We start from the raw sequence: 22,825 nt of genomic DNA on the forward strand, positions 1-22,825 counted from the left end.
AGTCTAAGCGTGATAAAATATAGCCTATAGCCTTCCTCGATAAATGGGCTATCTAACACTGAAAGAATTGTTCAAATCGGACCAGTAAGTTCCTGAGATTAGCGCGTTCAAATAAGCTCTTTCAAATAATTTCCCCCATTTGTTTTTCCATATTTTCCACTATTTCTTCGCTCCCATTAGTCTTAGCGCGATAAAATATAGCTTATAGCCTTTCTCGATAAATAGGCTATCTAACACTGAAATAATTTTTCAAATCGGACCAGTAGTTAAGGATGCGTTAAATAAAACACTACATAGGAAGAAGTGTTTTATTTTGTTCTAACTGCTCCTGCGAATGATTTTACAACATAATAAATTAGTTCAAATATTTACGATGCTAATTCTATTTTCTAGCTAGCCAAATGGAAAACTGCCGAAGAAGTTGCGGCTTTGATTCGATCCTTGCCTGTTGAAGAACAACCTAAACAGATTATTGTCACCAGAAAGGGAATGTTGGATCCACTTGAGGTAACTAGCCTATTTACTCTAGATACAACTGCTTAAACTAATACATTGCCTTATCGACTCGACTTAAAAAAAAATAAACAAGGAAAACACAACTGATTTGGCAACACAACTTTATAATCAGAGCTAAAATATAGTCGTTTACCATTACTGAGTTTGAATACTGAGAGCCTGACTTTTCCCTACATGCCGTTAAAATATAATGTTTATTGCATTTTACATAACGTTTTTGGCACTGAGCCTGATGTGATATGTGAATCTGGGTTTTGTCTGCTCGTTTATCAGTCATGTTAACAAAATTTATTATTTGACATCTCCAGGTGCACTTGCTGGACTTCCCGAACATCGTGATCAAGGGCTCGGAGCTGCAGCTGCCGTTCCAGGCGTGCCTCAAGGTGGAGAAGTTTGGTGACCTCATCCTCAAAGCCACCGAGCCTCAGATGGTGCTGTTCAATCTGTACGACGACTGGCTGAAGACTATCTCGTCTTATACTGTAAGTTTACTAGCCGATGACTAACCCCCTAACTAAGGGCCTGATTGCACCTACCGAGACTAAAGACTAAACACCTAGAGAGTCGAGACCTCAGAACAGGAAAAAAAAATCTGTGGTTGAGACAATGCAAACAGATAATTTGATTGGCCGTCTCGCCATTCTACTCGGCCGGTGTAACAAGGCCCTAAGAAAAGGTGTGTCTCACAAATACTGAAAGGCCTGTATTGTAAATAAAATAAAAAATTACACTAACATTTTAAAATTTCTTGCTGTATACAGTCTGTCAAGAAAGTGAAGAAATTAAAAAGTGGCAACATCGTAGTGTCATCCCTTTTTTCTTAGATTGATTTGAAAGGGATGACACTACGATCTTGCCGCTTTTTAATTTCTTCACTTTTTTGACAGGTTATATTTTTATTTCTAACAGCGTAATTTTTTATGTTGTAAATCCTTTTTTGTTACATAACCATCTTCTACCTAAAACATCTTACAGTAACAATGATTTTCCAAAAGTTTCACAAATAGACCGATTTGGATGCAAAGAATTCTGTATTGGAATTTTACCACTATACTGGAATTGCGATTTTGTTCTGTAACAGTCTAATAGCAGTTTTATTAAGATTTCCTGGTATTAAGCTAATTCATTATTTATTCACAGGCTTTCAGCAGATTGATTCTGATATTGCGAGCTCTACATGTAAACACTGAGCGGACAAAGGTTCTGCTCAAACCTGACAAGACCACGCTCACCGAGCCCCATCACATCTGGCCGACACTTACTGACGATGATTGGATCAAGGTTGAAGTTCAGTTGAAGGATCTGATATTGGCTGATTATGGTAAAAAGAACAAGTGAGTACTTTTTTATACTATGGTCATTTGTTTGTGATGGATCTGATTATCCGGTAGGTAAATACAAAATAACAACAGTAAGAATAGACACATGGGAAGTTCAGAGTAAAATTCGTTACTTTGTGTATTGTAGAATGTAAACTTGTTAAGCGTTTTCTTTCCTTGAGAATCACTTAGTGGATATGTCACATGTAGTAATCAATGAAATATTTTACAGCGTCAACGTAGCGTCGCTAACGCAGTCTGAAATTCGAGACATCATCCTCGGTATGGAGATATCCGCACCCTCAGCTCAACGACAACAGATCGCCGAGATTGAGAAGCAGAGTAAAGAACAAAGTCAGCTGACCGCGACCACCACTAGAACGGTGAACAAACATGGTGACGAGATCATCACCTCCACCACAAGTAACTACGAGTCGCAGACCTTCAGCTCGAAGACCGAGTGGCGAGTCCGAGCGATATCCGCCACAAATCTTCACCTCCGAACCAACCATATCTATGTCAGCTCTGATGATATCAAGGAGAGTGGTTACACGTATATCCTACCTAAGAATTTGTTGAAGAAGTTTGTCACTATTTCCGATTTGAGAGCGCAGGTAAGAATACACGTCGTTTATGTTAGCAATTAAGAATGTGATATGTCTGCGATGTTACGAATTACATAAACAAATTGATAAGTATTGTATATAAAATACTTATGGCTAGAGTATTAAATCCAGTGTCTGGACCGCACCACACACATTTTACCTTTACTCGGCGCTAATTGTATTGTCTTTTTCACTTACAATCCGTGACGTTATAAGTACAATAAAAATAAATGAAAAAGTAGTCGCGACAAAACTTAAAGCCAAGAAATTTTACAGATAGTCTTTCATGTGTTTCCAAAGCTACTTTAAACCTTCCTAATTCAATTGTTAATTTTAACCTCACTTCGATCTTTTTCCCTTCACAGATCGCGTGCTACTTATACGGCACGGCGCCGCCGGACAACCCCGCGGTGCGCGAAGTGCACTGCGCGGTGCTGCCGCCGCAGTGGGGCACTCACCAGGCCGTCCACCTGCCACGCCAGCTGCCCCGTCACCCGGCGTTGCAGCACCTGCAGCCGCTCGGCTGGATGCACACACAGCCTAATGAGCTGCCACAGCTATCTCCACAGGTATTACCTCTCACATCCCGAATGACATTCCCAGTCGTGGTCCATACGTGGGAGAGCCATGCTTCGGCACGAATGGGCCGGCTCGACCGGAGAAATACCACGTTCTCACAGGAAGCCGGCGTGAAACAGCGCTTGCGCTGTGTTTCGCCGAGTGAGTGAGTTTACCGGAGGCCCAATCCCCTTCCCTATCCTCCCCTATTCCCTTCCCTTCCCATCCCTACCCTCCCCTATTACCCTATTCCCTCTTAAAAGGCCGGCAACGCACCTGCAGCTCTTCTGATGCTGCGAGTGTCCATGGGCGACGGAAGTTGCTTTCCATCAGGTGACCCGTTTGCTCGTTGCCCCCCTTCTACCAAAAAAATATATACTGGTTAAAATTGAACACTTTAAATATGACGTTATTTAGTCTAAATATATTTTAATCGTCTGTGATGTGTCTTCTTTGTCGCAGAACAGGCGGACCTGTCCGAGTAGTGATAAGAATTAGAATAACAAATTTCATTTTCGTAGGTATTCAGTAAATAAAACGATTGTGAGAGCGGAATAAAGGGTCATAAATCCCAGTCTAAAACATCATATTCTGTCGTTAGACTCAAAGCTTAGAATAGTATTTCTAATGCTCTGTAATTATTTCAGGACATAACAACGCACGCGAAGATAATGGCTGAGAATCCAACATGGGACGGAGAGAAGACGATAATAATAACATGCTCATTCACGCCCGGCTCATGCTCGCTAACCGCGTACAAACTGACTCCCAGCGGTTACGAGTGGGGCTCAAAGAACACGGATCGGGGCAACAATCCAAAGGGCTACCTGCCGAGTCACTATGAACGAGTTCAGATGTTGCTGTCCGACAGATTCCTCGGGTACTTCATGGTGCCATCTCAAGGAAGCTGGAACTATAATTTCATGGGTATGTTTCCATACTGATATTATAATGTGTCTATGTATCTATCTCCGCAAAATTTCCGCGCGGTAAATGAAACGCGATGCAACAGCGCCATGAATTTGAGGGAAAAACGAATAACGAAAGAATTTAAAATTATTGGTACTTGGTACTCACAGCCGTAGCTAGAGGGGGGCATTGGGGGCAATGCCCTACCTTAAAATCATAATGCCCTTCCTTAAAAATACCAAAATCCAAGAAAATCAATCAATTATGATTATTTTTTTACTTCTGCCCTACCTGTAACCAATGCTGCCCTACCTCAAATCTGACTCTAGCTACAGCCCTGTTGGTACTGCATCAAAATGTAAGGTTTTTCGCGATAAACTAATTTTATTTTTTAAGTGTACGCCACTTTATTTTTGACGGACGCTGCCGCCCGTTGGCTGCGGCCTATATGGCCTATTTATAAATCCAGGGCTGATGGCCCCTTAATTTAAGTCGCGCACAAAAGCTTGATAATAAACAAAACCTTAATGGTAATTTTATCTCCTAGGTGTCCGCCACGATCCCAACATGAAGTACGGCGTGCAACTGGGCAACCCGCGCGAGTTTTACCACGAGGTCCACCGGCCGGCTCACTTCATGAACTTTGCTGCGATGGAGGACGCCACCGCGCCCACTCTAGCCGCCGACAGAGAAGACTTCTTCGCATAGATTTAAGCACAGTTTTTTATTCTGAGTATTGTGAGGATTTTGTAATGAATGGAAACTGTACATAATTAAAATTAATAAAACTATAAAATTTGTATTGGGTTTCATATTTTATTTTTAACCGACTTCCATAAAAGTTGTGTATTATTTTTCCATAAGCAGACTGCAGACTTTCGGCCGATAGTTTGGTCGGGTTGGGCTGTTAGCGCGCAAACTACGCCAACTAAACAGTTGGGTTGGTGATGAGTGCGCAGACTAGACAACAGTCGACCAATCGGTCGACTGTTGTCTAGTCTGGGACGGTGCTCTCGCACGGTTTCACGGCGATAGATTTTTGAAAATTTTACACGATTTGGATTTCTGCCGAGTCGGCCGACCACTGACCAAACAATAGCGCGTGCGCGCGTGGAAGAACGTCGTACTGATTTAGCATCAGTCGACAGTTTGCGGATGGAAGTTTAAAAGCAATCGTATAGAATATAATAGCCCATCAAACTTAATTATCGGCCGACTCGATATCGTTGTAATATGTGCTCTTCCATTATTACAGCTTCATACTGATCAAGAGCCAAACTGAACTATCGGCCGATTAAAAGTCTGCATTCTGCCGGGGTTCTTAGGGCCCCTTTATTAGGCGGCCAGGTCGCTGCGGCCAACTAATTCTTCTATGATATAATATGTAGGTGCGCGCATTACGCGACCAGCGGCCAGCGGTCACGCTCTGGTCGCGCGGCCAATGAGAAACATCGCGACACACGCGGCCAACGAGATACGGGAATTTGTATGAAATTATTCAGTGTGCGCGCACTGGTCGCCGCGGCCACACGTTTTTTGTGTACACAATGGCGTTTGATACTGAACGTTTCATTTGAGAAATTCAAACCAGAATAGTGTGGTCGCAGACGTGGACGCAAAGTGCGCGGGGTGGCCGCGCTGCCTGGCCGCCTAATGCGCTGGGGCCCTTTTTTTTACATGGGGAAATGCATTACGCATCCCCGGCGGATTGGGGATCGGATGTGGGACTCTCCGAAGAACTACCCACTAAAACCCCATGGTTTTAGTGGGTAGTTCTAACCCAACCCCACTCACCGCTTAGGCAAAGTTACGGGCACGATCAACCCACCGCAACTTTACCAACATTGCGCGGGGACCCTAGTGATCCTAAATTATCATGAAATCCCACTGCCCAAAGTACGCACAATCTATTTTATTAAGTAAGTACCGTGTTCATCAAAATCATTAATTCGCACAAAATATGCATATTATGCATGTTTTGTACGAATTAATGATTTTGTGAAACTGGAATCTTGAGAGTCGATCGACTGTAGAGACAACAAAATAGCTTACTAGATGACTTGCACCAAAACTTGTTTATCGCGCGGGAACCGTACATTTTTTCGGGATAAAAATTATCCTATCTCCATTCCCGGGGCTCAAAGTATCTCCGTACCAAATATCAGCAAAATCGGTTCAGCGGTTTGAGCGTGAAGAGGTATCAGAAAGACAGATAGACAGACGGACAGACATGAGACAGACAGACATAATTTCACATATTTAGGTATAACTTGAGGATGTATAAGTATAACATTTATAAATTCAAAGATTCTGACCTAAATTCGAAATATATAGGAGAATCATCCTGCATCGATTGATACCAAAAAATCAATACCTTACCGACAAGTTACGTGAAATAATTCATTTTAAAATTTCTATTTATCATACGTAATGTTGCCGGAAGTGTTACAATTTTTGAGAATTCGTCAGAATTGGGAACTTTGTATCAAAGATAAACAGCTAAAAAACTGCTTATTAATTTCTTTGTACGATTTGCGATTTTTTAAGCCCAAAAAAAGTGGGTTCACCGGTAATTCTGAGGAAATATTTCAAATTGAAATTTATGAAAATTATCTTTCGAAGGGTGCAACAAGACTTTATATGAACTTGGGCGGGAGCGCTGCTGGTAAAGAAGAACTGTCAAATATGTCGTTTTTCGCCACCTGCATATAAAGCTTTGCCGGGCTTTCTTGGCCGCCATTTACGGCAGTCAAATGACAACAATTTTTTTTTCAATAATAATTAAATATCGAATAGTTCTTTAATAGTTAAAAGGGCCCATTCACTGCAGGACTGCACGGCAGTCCTGCAGTGAGTAGGCCTCACTGATTGGTTCACACTCGGTGTTGCCGGCCGGAAACACCGAGTGTGAACCAATCAGTGAGGCCCATTCACTGCAGGCTGCCGTGCAGTCCTGCCGTGAATGGGCCTTTTAATGGATTCTTTGTCCTTCAAAAGAGTTTCCGCCTATAAAAATGTTTGCTTCGTATTTTCCTTAAAAAAAGCGTTATGTCAATTTCACTTTGACATTCTTATCTGTTTGACTATTGACAGATGTCAAGTGACAACAAATTCAACAATCGTGGAGCCGAGTTTCAAAACTTTCTTTGTGATTTTAAATTGTTTTTACGTAAAATTTACTGCAGTTTTGGAATAAATTTACATCAATGGCCGATCACGATGACTACGAAGACAAACAATTCCCAGACAACGATGAATTTGTACCGTATGTGACCGGCAGCAACTTAGCACAACGAAATGGCGCCAAAGTTACTATTTGGGGAAAAATCGTAAAAGTATCATCAAGCGAAGGATTTACGATTAAAACTGTGGATGACCAGGAAGTGCTTGTGAGGTTGAAAAGCCCTATCAATGAACCGCTCGAAGGCTGGTATGAAATACACGGTATGTCCCAAGGAAAGTCTATACTTTGCGACGAATATGTGCCATTTTCTGAGGAGATGACGAAAAATGTTGATACAGAAGGTCACAAAGCTTTTGCAAAGCTACTATCAGCCCTTGATGATCCTTGGAATCTCGGTGAAGACAGCACAAATATGGGAGGCATAGAGCGTATGGAGTAATGTTAATCAAACTACTTTTAGTTTTAAGTGTTTATTTTGGAATACAAACTGTGATTTATATTTATGGACTTTTATTCTGATTAAATAAGGCTTACATAACTAAAAATATTATAATTATTGTTTTCAACTAAAAATGTTCTACCAACAGTGTACCCTGGGATAAGCCCGTACTTGTCCAATTTCTTTATCTTTCTTTTCTTGCAACTTCATTCTCTTTTCATGCAGCACTGCATTTGATAATGCCCCTTCTATACATGTGACAGGACGGTTTCTAAAATCAAAAAGAAAATAAATTGTTTGAATTTCATAGTTAGTATAATACAATCGCAAATACTTTAGGACTAATGTATGTATTACTATACCAAGGATATATACTTGTGTAAAACCTTTTCACAATACTTACAAATATTTTTTACTCATTTGCACTTTTTCCATTTCCGAATGTACTCTCATGCTGTGGGGCCGAGCTTGTCCTCCAGTCAGTGCTAACTCAGTGAGGTATCTCTTGATGTACTGCTTTAACTGCATATTCTCTCCTGTAAGTTTTGCTTTCTCAGCTTTGAGGCACATATTCTGGACCTTTATTCTATTTACTTTTAAAAGGAATTTGTCCATCTTGCTAAACTCTTTGCATTCATTCTGATAAAAAAAATATGTTTGAAAATTAATATTTTACTAGTTCAAAATTGATATTAATTTAAATACTTACTGCCATTGCTTGATCTAAATTCTGGAATTCTACTGGGGTTCCATTCTCATCTAGTTCAGTAAGAAGTGCAAAATCCTTTTTATTTTCATATTTGCTACATATTTTTGATAAGTGTATTGTTTTCAGTAGTTTGTCTTTGACATCCTGTAACCTCTGTTGAAAAATAAATATTGTAATAAACTGTCCAATATACTAATACTTACCTAACTATTACAGAATAATAGGTAAAGAAACTGGCAACATTATGGTTTTGGAACTTCTAAAACTGTAGCATTGCTATCTATAGGTGGTATAACTTAATATCGGGTAATTTATCAGATTATTTTACTGTCTTATTAACCTACATTAATAGCATCTTGACTTGCATCAACTAATACAGTCAAGCTCTCATTTTCTCTCTTCCTTTCCAGTTTTGTTTCTCTCTTCATTTGCCAGTACCGTATCGCAAGTTCCTCTTTTCGTTTGTTCATCCTTTTCAATTTCATTTCCATTGATGTGTTCATTTTATTCCATTCTAGTTGCAGGGAGTTTAGAATTTCCTGGAAATTATAGTATTTGTTGTAACGTTACATACACCTGAACCTGATAAGGTGTATAACTAGGAGGTCTATTTTTTATACAAGATGTTAGTGTAAACACCGTTTCTGGTACAAATTGCCGATCCGGGCATCCGTATGGGTATGAAGACGGCATTTTTTTTTTGAGTTTCCAGCATTGTTCTCATAGAAAAAGTTTCGTCATTTTGACCACACGGTGTTTACACTAACACACTGTACTCATTAGGTAAGAGTTAATTTTACGAAGTCCCCTTCTAACTTATGTTATTAGAGTTTAGTGGCAGCTCATTACTCAAGTATCTTTATTTCCACGTGCTTCGGCATAACTTTCTTTATGGGCTAGCTTAAAGCGGCGTGTCATTTGTCAAAGCTTGCGTTGTGTTACTACGAAATCAGAGAACCAACTAAGTGGTTTGAGTATTTCCAGAAACAGAATCTCTGGTAACCTGTCTTACCATTAGGGGATCCGCCTGCTCGTTTCCTAGTTAATAAAACTTAGGGCCTGTTTCACCACTTTCTTATCAGACAGTGGTGAAACAGCCCCTTAGAATCCAGATATCCATGGTCCATACTAATATTATAAATGCGAAAGCGTGTCTGTCTGTCTGTCTGTTACCTCTTCACGCCCAAACCGCTGAACCGATTTTGCTAAAATTTGGCATAGAGATGCTTTGAGTCCCGGGAAAGGACATAGGATACTTTTTGTCCCGGAAAAATGTAAGGCTCTCGCGAGATAAACGAGTTTTGGCGCAACGGAGTTGCGGGCGTCATCTAGTATTATTATAGTTACCGAAGCTTGCTGTATATGGATGTCATTTTTGAAGATCTCCTGCTGGTAAAAGTTGTCCTTGTCAAGTAGTGTCTGATAGTGACCCATGATCGGGTTATGCTTCTCCAAATAACAGTCGTAGACGTCTTTCAAACTGCCCCAGTACATTTCAATTTGCAATTTCTTCGGCTTGCAAAGGTCATGGATTTCTGCTTCATGCTGCAATTAAAAAGTTAGCAATCCTTCAAGAAAAGAGCGTATTCCCTCTTAAAAGGCCGGCAACGCACCTGCAGCTCTTCTGATGTTGCGAGTCTCCATGGGCGACGGTAGTTGCTTACCATCAGGTGACCCGTTTGCTTGTTTGCCGCCTTATTTAATAAAAAAAAATCACTAAAAAGTGGTTAGGTACGTGTACCATAAAAATTGTATTGTAACTTTCAATTTTAATTTGAGCTGTTATAGAACCTACTAATAAATAAGAGGCCTAAATATCACTGCCAACAGTCTATAATATATTATAGTCTCTAGGAGTCTAGAGTCTGGCGTCTCTTTATCCGTCAACAAAATAGAAGGTTATCTTAATTGCAAGTAAGTGAAGTACCTACTAGGTTGAGTATCATTTGTGACGTCATAGGACAACAGATCACGGTTGAGAGGTTACCAAATAGCAAAGGGCAGTTAACATGTTAACGTCAAAAAGGCTTATTAAGGATTCGCTACAGTCGATGATACTGTTTCCTGCAATCACACTAACATGAGCTTCCGACAGCAGCCGTGAAATAGGGATCCTCATTGCAATGGCAATGGCTAACCATCAGGTGATATGTCAGCTATTTGTCGATTTGAATAAATAAAGTAGTAGGTAGGTGCCTAGGTTTTACGTTTTTGTTGGTTGTGTTCAAAGTAGCAGATGAAGAAAGATGATGCCGTCTGCCGGTAAATTGCCTTATAAATGATCGAATCCAATTGGTAGGTATTAGGATAATACTGGCACTCAGCCAGCCTAGTTAGCAGTGGTGCAGGAGCTATGGAAGACCATATTATTAATCATGGAGAAAGGAACAATATAGACTGCCTTGACCACCCTCCAAAAAGACCAGTAGGTAATTAATTAGAACTTGCCTTTTTTTAATGATTTCACTACGTTACGTACCTAACCATATTTTTAGGAAGGAACCCCATTCGTTCCAAATTTTATAATGGTTTGTTTGGTCTTTTGTTACGACTTACAATCGCGTTATAAATATCTTTGAATGAATCATACTGTGTTAGTTGTGTTCGGGAGTTGAAATGACTCGTTTGAGATGCCTGATATTCTTTTGTTTCTTTTTGGGGTGTCATGTAAGTACTTACTCCTATTTTGTTTAATTGTTCTAATATTGAAATTAAGACACTATTTATAGCATTTTATATTTTATATATATTATATTTTAGGGCCTGTCTTGCCGATCTGAAGGAGGCTACAAAGATACAGATCTCAAAAGGATGTACAATACTTGTTTGAAACAACAAAACAACAGTAGCAGCGACAATCGTCAAGAAGAGTGGAGTGACAGAGGAATATGGAACAATGATCGAACGAGCTACAGAGGAGATCGCTACGATAGAGGTAATAGAGGCAGAAATAGAGATGAAAACGAAGATAGAGAATCAAGGGATAGATATGGGGACAGCGATTCTAGATCCAATTCCAACGACAGGTATAATATGGATAGAAGAGATAGAAATAGTATGAATAGTAGAGATAATAACTATAATATGAATAGTAGAGACAATAACGGATACGGTAATAACGATGAAAATAGACAAAACAGTAGATTGAATGGAAGAGATGAATTCTTACAAAGCGAAGAGTACGATAATGTAAGTATCATTGTTATTAAAAAAATATATTCCCGAATTTTTAAAGATAAATGAAAAGAACTATAAAACAAGTAGAAACCCTAACAAAAAGAAAATCACAACACAATTTTCCTACAGGTATAATAAGAAGGCAAGGAAAGCAATGAGAAGACATAGTTACGTATTAGAAAAATATAGTCTTTGTTAGACGTCTGTGTCTATCTACGTAAGATGGTAAAGTTAAAAGTAGTGTATGCTTCTCAAAACCTTGCTTGCTCAGGACAACTCAAGAACCTACCACAACCAATACAACAGGCGAAACAAGCGCGAGCGGCGCGTGGAGATGAACTCGGGGCAGCGGAGTCAGTACAACCCCAACTCGAAGAATAGGGGATCAGACTCTAGCGATTCCCGAAACTCCAGTTCCAGCCAAGACAAAGCCTGCGCCTTGCATTGCTTGATGGAGAATTTGCACATGGTAAATATGATTCATTTGATTGGTAATACTAATTGGGTAATACAGAATTGTAGCCATGGCACAATGACATTTAAGATTTAGCATTTTATTTGGTAAAAGACTAGAACATTTTCATAGTAAGTAGTTGGTCATAGATCGACCTAAAATTGTCAGAAACTTTACTTCTTTATAACATATATTTTTATAGACTGGAATTTAGATGTATGTTATGCAAGTTTAAATAGCTTTAGATGTCTTCGTCTTGGAACTGGTGAAAGATATCACTAATCACTTTTTTGACTTCACTAAACAAATTGCCCGAAATTTGAAAATATGAATGAATATAATATGTCGTGTAATTAACTTGGTAGTAGTAATCAAGACTTTATCTGTCGCAGACAGGAGATAACGGTATGCCTGATCGGTATCTGGTGACACACGCCATCACCAGAGACGTGAGAAACGAAGACCTGCGAGATTTCCTGCAGGAGTCAATTGAGGAATGCTTCCAGATTCTTGCAAATGGTAAGTGGCTTACATATTTTAAGCCTAATTTCGTACAATTACTGACACATTTTGCGTATGAATGAACAAAAAGCTTAGGGATCGTAAATTAACTGTGTTTTGTGTGAATAGGGATGATGACAAGGTCAAAGATTAGCGAATTTAGTTAATAAAATAAAGAAATCACGGTAAAAAATAAGTGTTCCCAAAATTTCAGCTATCAAGCTGAAATTGTATTTTTTTTGTTATGCGCCTTCAAAGTTGGATAATATTCAAGTCGAATTTTTTTTCATTTAAATTTCTTAATATTTGTATACAATTCGATAACTTATGCAATTAAAAGCAACTTTTGTTATGAAACCACTTTCATAAACGCAATATTTAATATACCTGTCGAACAAAGTTGTCTCCCGATGCGTACAAACTACGAAAGAGTGACGTCATACTTTCGTAGCACTTTGTATGGAGCGTTTCGGGCAGGTCTTTTTTATGAGATATTTGAATTGTCATATCTTGGTGAATTTTTAAGATATCAGAGTCATTCTTTCAACGATGTTTCTATTTTTTAAGTGTCTTTCAATTACCGATAAGAAAAAAAAATAGTCATCATGCCTACTTTTGTCAAAAAAGATCCTGTTTCACTATTACTTTAAAAGTAGAGAAAAGCCTTGGCTTTTGTCGCTGCTTCATACTACTTAAATGATAGAAACATCAAACAAGGTATACATATATCATCATACGTAGGTATATGCGTCTCGTTACAGAAGCGATCGTAAAAAGGATTGTTTTTTAGAACACATTATAAATAAAGGAACTGTTTATTGGAAATATGTAGTTCTATTAGATATTTGTTGTTTTAGAAAACACAGAAGATAAGTGCGAATTCTCAAGGAACATTCTGATTTGTTTGTCGGAAAAAGGCAAAGCCAACTGCGATGACTGGAAGGATGATTTTCAATTCTAATTGGATCTTGATCAAGTACTTATGGATTTTTTTTAATTTTTACTCAATCTTAATTTGAATAAACGGCAATTTGAACATAATTCGTTATATTATTTGAATTAATTTTGTAACTCTTTTACAATTGGGTTCATCGGTAAAACTATGATACTCTAAACCAGTGGTCCCCAACCTTTTTTTATACGGGCCACAAACATGTTTTGGTCTTGGTGTCGCGGGCCGCAACAAAAATTTTTAAGGTTATAAAATTACGTTCTTCAAAATTAACGATTTAAAAGTGAAAAAAAAATCTCGACTTTTACGATGGCTACATTATTTTGCCGGTGGGCGTGAATTTCAAAATGGTTTAACATCACGCGGGCCACAAATAAAGTCCCGGCGGGCCGCGGGTTGGGGATAGCAGCTCTAAACCTACCTCAAGTCTTGCATCGTTCTTTGCGGTAGCTCTTTCAATTTCTTTGCTTTTCTTGAAAGCTTCAAAATCTGTGGTCTGTATGAACTTGATAAGTACTAGTTTGAATTCCCCACTATCCTGCTTGTCAGTGATATCCTGTTCTTCCATCTCCCACGACGCCAGTAGATTACTCTTCTGATTTTCATACTCATTTTGTAGTTTATCAAGTCGCTGAGATCCTAATTCTAAAAAGTTTTTCTTTATTTAGTCATAATAGAAAATTAATACTTTATTCAAAACTCTTTCCAAATGAAAAAGTAACTTTTCAACAAGAAATAATTTAAAACATCTGCAGCATTATTTGTGGAGTCATCTATATTTACATATTTTATAGAAATCAGAACATATTATAGAATCTAGTCTAGACTAGAGCATACCATTCAAGCATGCCATTCAATGTGTTAAATGCGTCATTGGTAAACTAGTGTAATCGCGAAAAGACTATTCGCCACAGTTCTTACTTATGAAGTAGCTCAAATTCTCAGTATGCGCCTGGAACGCCCGTCGGTGCTGGTCGTTGGAGTCGTTGATCGCTCGCATCAGCGACTCCAGGAGACGGTTCTTACGGTCCATCAGGAAGTTGAAGCTTCGCATCATTGCCTGAAATTATAAAGTAGATGCTAATTGTATCATCGATTGACAGGCAGGTTAAATGTTTTAAAGGCATTTCTCGGATCTACTTTGTTTCCAGTCGTAATCTGCCAGCTGCGGTTTACATAATCCTTTCAAATAATGTAAGTCAGCTATTTGCCTATGAATCCGTTTCTCTGAAACTAGGTACAAGTGTCGTAATGAATAGACGGTTCTGCATTTAAGTTGCTGTGTATTGTTTATATGCTCTCCGAACAATAGCCTCTTTAAGACTTTGCAAATCTTTGCCTCTTTATTGATTGATTAATCAAGTAGCGAGTAGCGACTAACCTGTATCTCTAACGCCATCTGGTTGCATTTGATCTTCCGTAGTATGAACCTCCATCCTTGGTTGATCTTGGCAGTATTTATTTTACTGTAATTCTCTTCTTTGTCCAGTTTGTTCTGTAATAAGCAAAATTAATTATTTAGGTATTCCATATCCTGGGACTCACTATCGCCATTCGCCGTATTAAAATTTATCTATGACATAACAGACAGAAATACTTACCAACTTACCTTACAAACAACTTCACATGAATGAGTGTGCTTTATTAAATTTTTTTACCAAAAATATTTTGTTTAATCTTAATTGCAGCGCAAGCGTCAACCTCTTTTTTATGTGATGTGCTACTTATCTGATCGAGCCATTTGTGTCGAAGCATGGGTCTCCTACATCTATGGCACCTACGCTATGCACAGTTACATCTGCTGGACATACTTTGAGTCCCGGGAAAGGATATAGGATACTTTAATTCCGGAAAAATGTACGGTTCCCACGCGATTAACTAATTTTGGCGCAACGGAGTTGCGGGCGTCATCTAGTTTTGAATAAAGCTCAAGCTTCACTTATCGGTATACTGTGAGGTGAGACGCACTTAGACGGTCGACCAGCAGTCTTAACTCTTAACCCTGAAACTGATACGATTTTGATTTACGAGTCTGATTAATTCCAAATTGAGCCGCAGCACGATCGTGCGCTAATATAGCTGTCGGTAGTGGGAAAAGCCGTTGAGATCGAATTAGTTCCAAATTGAGCTGCACCACGATCGTGCGCTAATATAGCTATCAGTAGTGGGAAAAGCCGTTGAGACTTGAGATCGAATTAGTTCCAAATTGAGCTGCACCACGATCGTGCGCTAATATAGCTGTCAGTATTGGGAAAAGCCGTTGAGATCGAATTAGTTCCAAATTGAGCCGCAGCACGATCGTGCCCTAATATAGCTGTCAGTAGTGGGAAAAGCCGTTGATATCGAATTAGTTCTAAATTGAGCCTCAGCACGCTTTTGCGCTATTATACATGACGGAAGTAGCAAAAGCTGATTCGATTCTCGATTCGATTCTGATTCTGTCGGGAGTGAGGCAGCTGTTTGTACCGAAGGATAAGCCTACAATGCCTACATCTTCATACCTTTATAAACCTGTCAATGAGCTCGTACTTCCGCCTGCGCGCCTCCTCCTCCATGTCGGCTCTGTGCTGGAGGTACCTGGCGCGCTCCTCGTCAGACATACGCGCCAGTTTGTTCACTTTACCCTTTTTCGGCATGGTGGCTAATTATCTGAAAATGGGTAATGAGGCCAAACTTTTTTACGCGCTAACGCACACAAATAAATTATACTAGGCTACTTCGATAGTTTGTACGTGACTCCGTCCTTACATTGTTGTGAGAAATGTTTCTACTTATTATAGGTACTTTTCTTCGGACTGATGCGAGATAAATTATCGATCATATAAAACGTATTTTAACAAAAGCTAGTAGCAGTAGCTACCTACTAGCTCAGGACGAGCAAACTAAGTGTCATTTAACTATAAGCGAGCTTTTTAGATAAATATATTGAACAAACGCACCAAGCAACAACCTTAGCAACAGGTAGATTAAATACGCTTAACAAACGCCTTTTATAACGTGTCAGATAAGAAGCAGTGAATATCTAACTCAATGAATTTTATAGAATAACTGTAAATATAATAGGTAAGTAATGTTCATGTGCTATCTGTAAAATATAATATTATTGATTATTATCATTAGTACCTTGTATTTCTTTGGTCTTACCTACTCCAGTCGGTACAGTGCTATGGTACCAAAGTGGTACCAAAGTGGTACAGGTGTAGGCAGCCCTATTTCTCCATAACAACAGAATATTTATGCGTCGCTTAGCAACCGTATCATTTGACTTCAATCTACGATAAAACATCAATCATTATCGACAACAATTATTTACAATAAATCAGAAAATATCAAAATAGGTGTTAAGATTTGCAGATAACGGATGTAATAATTCAAGAAATAATAAAAATGGATGCCACGTCTTCAGAAACACTTCAGTCGCCTTCTATATTCTCGTCCACTTCGAAGTTTGATAGCAGCAGATCGGGCAGTGATGATAAAATTAGTGTTGACCTAACTAAAGATAATGGTGAGTTACCTACGCTAGCTATACAGGATGTAACAAAAATAAGTGATAATACTTTAGGGTGTGTATGTGTTCCTTGTAGAGAGTTCACTGTGAAAGTAGCAGCGCTGAAAGACCAAAAAATTTTTTCACTTTTGTATGGGAAAACTCGTGACGCTCGGGCCCTTGCCCATACAAAAGTGAAAAAAAAAATTCGTCTTTCAGCGCTGCTACTTTCACAGTGAACTCTCTACAAGGAACACGTACACACCCTAAAGTATTATCACTTATTTTTGTTACACCCTGTATTTTACATTTTAGTAGGGACACTTACACTTTCCAGATTTTTTTTAAACCAGAGGTTAGTTGGATATTTCTGATATTAATATCAGAATATATTAATATATTCTGATATTAATATCAGAAATATCAAAAGTGGTTATAGCAATTTACATTAATAATATGGTAACATCACCTACCATTGCAGTAACGTCCCCGCTAGACCTGGAATGTAAGATACAAGCGGAACGGATCACAAAAATCTTAGACGAGACCGTCTTGAAGACGAAGTTGGCGCTATGTCTGCCCAACTTGGTACAGGAGTACCGCACGCTAAGTTCCATCCTAACGCCCCAGCATATGGAGGACTTGACGTACATCTTCGAACAGTACGATAGCCCGCTGTTTTCTGTCAGCCTCCTCAATGTGTCAGCTATGGAAGACCTTAAAGAGGTATGCGCATTTCATGCACTTTAGTTCTAGGAACAAGTCTCTTTAAAATTATCCATGCTAATATTATAAATGCGAAAGTGTGTCTGTCTTCTGTTTGTCTGTCTGTCTGTTATAGTTCTTGCAATCTACGAGCGCACGTAGCCTTTATTTGTAGTTGTAATTGTAAAAATACATTTTCGTTAGTGTGCGTACCTGACGGAGCAGTCAGTAGCGAGCGAGCCATGTACGCGTATATAGATATGGTCACTCACACAACTAAGCGCGCCGCGCGCTCCTAGATTGCAAGAACTGTACCTCTTCACGCTAAAATCGCTGAAACGATATTTCTTAAATTTGAGATGGAGATACTTTGAGTCCCGAGGAAGGACATACGATACTTTTTATCCCGGAAAAATGTGCGGTTCTCGCATGATAAACGAATTTTGGTGCAACGGATTTGCGGGCGTTATCTAGTACAAGAATAAATGCATGAGAGTTATGTTGGGATACATCTGGACTATTCCCTGTGTACATAGATACATCTTACTCCCTGTCGCCCAGGCTTTATTGCTGCCACTTTAGAGAGAAGAGAAGAATGCTTGTCATGTAATAAGTCTATAAGGATGTACTGCAAATGGTATTCAGCTTGCAGTGCTTTGCCCTGGGTGCTATTCACTATGATTCTTAGCTGCTGTAAAGTGCTAGGTTTCAAGCATAACCTGACTGTCTTAGACGCAAAAAATAACGATATTTTTGTATACAGGGTGACGTTCCGTTGAAGAATAGACTGAACCCAGAGCTAGGTCACTTGGTATATATCATACACAGCTACCCAGCGCTGCGGACCATCGCTGAAGAGATGGTGGAGGACGTGAGTTTCTATATACATTTATTTATTTAATTTTTGAACTATTTATTTAACCTTTAGCTTAAACTTCGTGGTGGACCATAGGCTTGTCACAAATTTTCTTCATTTAATTTGAAGTTTTGAACCCGCCTTGTGAACTTATGAAATAGATCGCATTATACGACGTAAATGAGGTCTCGCTCTAAGATTTAAAGAAGAATAAATAACTAGTTACCATTGTTTCAGATGAAAAAGGAGTTTATACATAATGAGGTAAAAGTAAATTTTTTTAAACGGGCTTTGGCCCACCACACATTTCCACCACTGTATCTCCTGTGTCGCCAGGATCGACAGCGGTATCCAACCACGAAAACCCTTTGATATGATCTCAGGGAGCCCGAGGGACATGCTAAAGCTGTCTTGGGACCCGCAACGAAATTAATCAGAAGAAAATAGGAGGAGTAGGTAGAATTCGATATTCCCTCCCCATATAAAGCGGGAGACAGCACAAAGTTGCAGTGACCGAAAGTCAAAGAACTGGAAGGGGGAAGCACCACGGGAATTAACGTTAATAATAATAGTGACTACTACGCTAGAGCTAAATTAATTTATTGTGTTAGACTGTTGCCAGTAGTAATTGTGACAAAAACGCTTGAAGGCACGGAAGTTCCTAGCGCTGTCCACGAGATCACCGTAGTATGCGAAACCAGATGTACAGAGTAGGTTGTTTAGCATTGTAGTTCTTTCGTCTTCCCAGAGACTGCACTCCTAGGGAATATGAGCTGTTTGTTCAAAGATGTTGCCTTCGGTCGAGCACTCGCACATGGGTGATGCTATTAGATTAAATCCGTAGAGTTTGGCCTTAAAATTTCCATGACCGGTCAGGAATTGAGAAACGCTGTGATCAATATGCATCCAATGTTTGGATAGCCGTTCACGAATATTAGGGAAAAAATTATAAAGATGTCACCCTTTGGTGGAACAGTCCCATCGCGTCTGCCATTCGGCTTTGCAAAGAGTTTTCTAAAGGTTCAAACAATCTTGCTATTTTAATTTTATCCCGAACGCTTAAAAAGAACGGGTTGTCAATGTTTTTATTAGGTAAAAGTAAATTGCCCTTTTCGGTAAGTTACAATAAATTATATTCAATATTTTTTTTCCAAGTTTAGATATTTAATATAAGCTATTGTCATGGTACCAAATGTGGTAGTGGTTACCACGAAATATTGAAAGTTACAGACCAGCCTACTAAAAGGTACTACACCTTTTAGTAGGCTGGTCTGTAACTTTCAATATTTCGTGGTGACGCATATTTTTTCTTGCGATGAGATTTCAGAAATCTTCTTTATTGTGTAGAGTCAAGAGATGCCACCAGGACTAAGATACCTTCTAACCCTGGAACGCTTTCGAGAGCTAATGATAAAACAGATGGAAATAACCGCTGAAGAGGAGCTGACTACAAAGATAAGCACAAGAAAACTGCAGGCATCAAATGAAAAGTTGATGAAGAAAATTAAAGGTGAGAACTTTTACTGGCGAAAATAATATCATACTTATACTTACTGTGTGTTAAATAGTAATGAAGCAAAATATTGCCTTCATATTATATAAGTAGGTGAATATTTATTCCGCTTCGAGATTTTGCAGAATGTGATCATTTTACGCGGTTTAAAAACGGAAAATGTTTCTCACACTGAATCGGCATACTTTCCCACTTTAAAAAAATTGCTCTCTTAGACGTTTATAGCGCCTCAGTTCATTTCTCAAGTACATACATATCCCACCTATCATGTGAATTTCAGAATATACGGATACCTTGAATACGGAAAACACGAAATTTGAGAAGACTATGGAGGAAAAAAGAAAAATAATTTCTAATCTAGAAAAAGAATTAGCGACACTTGAGCTGGACGCTGAAGTCGAGCTGAAGAAGAAAGTGTAATTATTATTTTTTTAGAATAAAATAAATAATGCAATCATGACGTAAGGACTTCAGTAATATTTCATAACCGTACAAGAAATACAGTAAAATGTCTGGATTTAAAGTTACCTTTACTCCAAAAATTCCCTCACAAAAATTTGTTTTAATTATTTACGATAAATAAATAAAATAAACCTTTACTATACTACTAGTTTACTATCTGATCGTGACATGGTGCTCGCAACTCGTGGGCATTTGGTGAAGAAAGAAATGCTACGAGAAGAGGAACATGAATGCAGAGAAGCTTACGAAAACTTGTTGAAGACAAATCTTACAGAAGAGAAAAACCTAAGGATGAGAAGGTACACCCAGGTCTAGACAAGATTATGAATCAATGAATGAATGAAAATCCTTTATTGCACCAAAACAACCATGACATACAGAACTTAGAATTCTATTGAGTAAAAAGTACAAAAGGCGGTCTCATCGCTACAAGCGCTTTCTTCCAGACTACCTTATTTAATTTTATAGCACTTTAATATTATAGTAACAGTAGTAATAGATGGTAGGTGACTACATAGACAGCTAAGATTACCTACATAGTTAAGTTTCGAAAAAATCGGTAGAATAGAAAAAGTCAATGCCATAAAGAATAAGATATGTAGTTCTAAAGTTACGAGATGAACGGAACAGATGAACATCCATACCCAAATACATACAAGTCAAATTCATAAGCCTCCTTTTGCTTCGCCGTTATAGTCGGGTAAAAATTACTCGAACTGTACAATAGACGATCGCATGTTTTAATGTTAATCTCAATTTCATACATTTTTGGTCGGCGATTCCTTATAAGAAGCAATCAAGTGTACATGTTGGCTAGGCCCCCAGTTCATTGATTCTTAAACAGTCAAATTAGAAAAAAGAGTTTTACGAGTTTTTAAAAAAAATCCTCTATACCTAACGTCGTTCGATTGCCTATCGTTCTACGAGACATTCTTAGTAACTTTTTTTTTAGTAGAATGCCTGATGTTATCGTTCCTCAAAATTTTAATTATTCCAACAGATTTAAAGTTGAGACGCAGTTGCTCTCGTGGCTACAGAAATATGACATTGAGATGAGTGAGAAGCAGGTCGAGTTGGACGATTTCACGGAAAAATATGATGAAGAGATGCAAAAGTGTGAAGATCTGGAGGTAGCCTATTTATTAGTTACGCGTCATATTGAATTCAAGTGTTATCCTAATCAGTTATCATATATCACTTGAATTGTTTTTAAATAGATGTTGCTTGTAACTTTGCAATAATATGAAAACTAACTGAAACTATACATTCTTCGCAATCATGGGCGTACCCAGGGGCGTTTTCCAGGGGGGGGGGGGGGGGAGGGGATGGGCAGCGGATAAAATAAACGTCAATTTTCCTGGCAAGTGAGAATTAAAAACGTGTTACCTACTCTGCGCAAAATGAATTGTTGAAAACAAAATATATTTTTAGTCAGATTAATAAAAGTCAATTTTCATGATTTTTTATTTCAATATACCAGACCGACCATCTTCTCAAAACAGGTATGCTGCCCCTAGCTAAAATCCTGGGTACGCCCTTGCACATGTCCGCAATATTGAACAACTTTAGGGCCGCGCTACATCGGAATGGCAGCGGCGAGGCGAGCACTTTCAGTTTCACATGATTTTAAACTTTATCTTCATTATTGTAATACATAATATATAATTTATATCGCTTGAGAAATCTACGGCCGCCCGTGGCTGCTCGTGCCCTCTCGTGGCCGCTGGCGGCCGCAATTTCTCGAGCGATACTATGTATTACAACAATGAAGATAAAGGTTAAAATTATATGACACTGAAAGTACTCGCCTCGGCGCGCTCTTATATAATATCTTTCTCAGTGGTCTGCTATGTCTGCGTGAAAACTTTTCGATGTAAACAAACCTTTCTTATTTTGTAGGAGAAGATTGCAGAACAAGACATAGAATACATACCCCTTATGGAGGAAAGAGAGAAGGAGTACCATCAGGAAATGACGGAGAAGATGAACAAATTTCTTCTGGAACATGCTGCGAGGGTTATTCAAGCAGCTTGGAGGCAGGTGCTCGCGAGTCGCGCAGAGAAGAAACGGGTAAGAATTTATTTATTTAAGCCATTGCAAACTACGAGTATGCAAGTCTCATACAGCTAACATGCTATATCTAAAATCTAATAACAGTTTATGATTATCTGAATGCGTTTGCTAGTTTTCGTTGGATGTGAGAAGTATTTGACAGTTCCATTTTTGTTACTCGCAGGCAGGTAGAAAAGGAAAGAAGAAAAAGAAGACTTAATTTTTTATGTTTTTCTCCCGATTATTATTAAGTAATATTTTTATTTTTAATCTTTTCATTTTTTATGTTATTTATTTTCTTATTAGCTCAGAAAATTGCAAAAGAAATTGGAGGCGGCGCAAAAGAAGGGGAAGCAAGTATAAAATATTTGACACGTATATTTTATTTTTAAATATTATAACCAATCTAATTATTATATTAAAA

At 38.6% G+C, this 22,825-nt stretch overlaps 5 protein-coding genes across 7 annotated transcripts in view; 4 read left to right on the plus strand and 1 right to left on the minus strand.

The window, feature by feature from the left end:
* LOC121733166 (pre-mRNA-processing-splicing factor 8) overlaps positions 1-22,825 on the plus strand; it is a 44,418-nt gene that overhangs the window by 21,422 nt on the left and 171 nt on the right. The window contains exons 28-35 of one of the 2 annotated variants that reach the window (XM_042123336.1): positions 394-507; positions 825-998; positions 1,657-1,850; positions 2,068-2,449; positions 2,806-3,009; positions 3,646-3,925; positions 4,455-4,615; positions 19,925-19,929. In XM_042123336.1, the coding sequence (XP_041979270.1) occupies positions 394-507; positions 825-998; positions 1,657-1,850; positions 2,068-2,449; positions 2,806-3,009; positions 3,646-3,925; positions 4,455-4,615 (1,509 nt within the window). In that variant the 3' untranslated portion in view covers positions 19,925-19,929. Of the gene's footprint in view, positions 1-393; positions 508-824; positions 999-1,656; positions 1,851-2,067; positions 2,450-2,805; positions 3,010-3,645; positions 3,926-4,454; positions 4,707-19,924; positions 19,930-22,825 lie in introns of those variants that run through there. The other variant, XM_042123334.1, reaches the window with a different exon arrangement.
* LOC121733173 lies at positions 7,004-7,590 on the plus strand. Its single transcript, XM_042123344.1, has one exon. The coding sequence runs from the start codon at positions 7,114-7,116 to the stop codon at positions 7,528-7,530; it is 417 nt and encodes a 138-aa protein (XP_041979278.1). The 5' UTR covers positions 7,004-7,113; the 3' UTR covers positions 7,531-7,590.
* LOC121733168 (dynein regulatory complex subunit 2-like) lies at positions 7,613-15,959 on the minus strand. The gene is made up of 9 exons (XM_042123338.1): positions 15,825-15,959; positions 14,705-14,818; positions 14,245-14,383; positions 13,745-13,968; positions 9,587-9,784; positions 8,584-8,778; positions 8,240-8,392; positions 7,934-8,169; positions 7,613-7,801 (listed from the first exon to the last, which is right to left on the minus strand). Exons 1-9 carry the CDS (start codon positions 15,957-15,959, stop codon positions 7,669-7,671), a joined length of 1,527 nt encoding a protein of 508 aa, XP_041979272.1. The 3' UTR covers positions 7,613-7,668.
* LOC121733172 (general odorant-binding protein 71) lies at positions 10,818-13,394 on the plus strand. The gene is made up of 5 exons (XM_042123343.1): positions 10,818-10,906; positions 11,000-11,428; positions 11,688-11,885; positions 12,263-12,389; positions 13,229-13,394. The coding sequence occupies exons 1-5, from the start codon at positions 10,856-10,858 to the stop codon at positions 13,330-13,332; spliced, it is 909 nt and encodes a 302-aa protein (XP_041979277.1). The 5' UTR covers positions 10,818-10,855; the 3' UTR covers positions 13,333-13,394.
* LOC121733169 (dynein regulatory complex protein 10-like) lies at positions 16,628-22,799 on the plus strand. 2 transcript variants are annotated; one of them, XM_042123339.1, is made up of 10 exons: positions 16,628-16,831; positions 17,295-17,539; positions 18,282-18,389; positions 18,612-18,638; positions 19,722-19,884; positions 20,168-20,303; positions 20,499-20,648; positions 21,350-21,479; positions 22,249-22,419; positions 22,708-22,799. In XM_042123339.1, exons 1-10 carry the CDS (start codon positions 16,711-16,713, stop codon positions 22,762-22,764), a joined length of 1,308 nt encoding a protein of 435 aa, XP_041979273.1. In that variant the 5' UTR covers positions 16,628-16,710; the 3' UTR covers positions 22,765-22,799. The 2 variants fall into 2 exon arrangements, with proteins under 2 accessions (XP_041979273.1, XP_041979274.1); XM_042123340.1 differs by having other exon boundaries at positions 22,586-22,768.

Source organism: Aricia agestis, chromosome 13, assembly GCF_905147365.1.
Source record: "Aricia agestis chromosome 13, ilAriAges1.1, whole genome shotgun sequence".
NCBI lineage: Eukaryota > Metazoa > Arthropoda > Insecta > Lepidoptera > Lycaenidae > Aricia > Aricia agestis.

Bases quoted from the DNA above. Each gene is read 5' to 3' on its own strand.
- LOC121733173 (XM_042123344.1), top strand. From the start codon at position 7,114: ATGGCCGATCACGATGACTACGAAGACAAACAATTCCCAGACAACGAT.
- LOC121733172 (XM_042123343.1), top strand. From the start codon at position 10,856: ATGACTCGTTTGAGATGCCTGATATTCTTTTGTTTCTTTTTGGGGTGT. The intron at 11,886-12,262 runs GTAAATATGATT...TATCTGTCGCAG, and splicing joins TGATGGAGAATTTGCACATG to ACAGGAGATAACGGTATGCC. The intron at 12,390-13,228 runs GTAAGTGGCTTA...TTGTTGTTTTAG, and splicing joins CTTCCAGATTCTTGCAAATG to AAAACACAGAAGATAAGTGC.
- LOC121733168 (XM_042123338.1), bottom strand. From the start codon at position 15,959: ATGCCGAAAAAGGGTAAAGTGAACAAACTGGCGCGTATGTCTGACGAG. The intron at 9,785-13,744 runs GTAGGTTTAGAG...TTTTAATTGCAG, and splicing joins AGAACGATGCAAGACTTGAG to CATGAAGCAGAAATCCATGA. The intron at 7,802-7,933 runs GTAAGTATTGTG...TTTTGATTTTAG, and splicing joins CAAATGAGTAAAAAATATTT to AAACCGTCCTGTCACATGTA.
- LOC121733169 (XM_042123339.1), top strand. From the start codon at position 16,711: ATGGATGCCACGTCTTCAGAAACACTTCAGTCGCCTTCTATATTCTCG. The intron at 17,540-18,281 runs GTATGCGCATTT...TTTTGTATACAG, and splicing joins CTATGGAAGACCTTAAAGAG to GGTGACGTTCCGTTGAAGAA. The intron at 18,639-19,721 runs GTAAAAGTAAAT...TTTATTGTGTAG, and splicing joins AGGAGTTTATACATAATGAG to AGTCAAGAGATGCCACCAGG.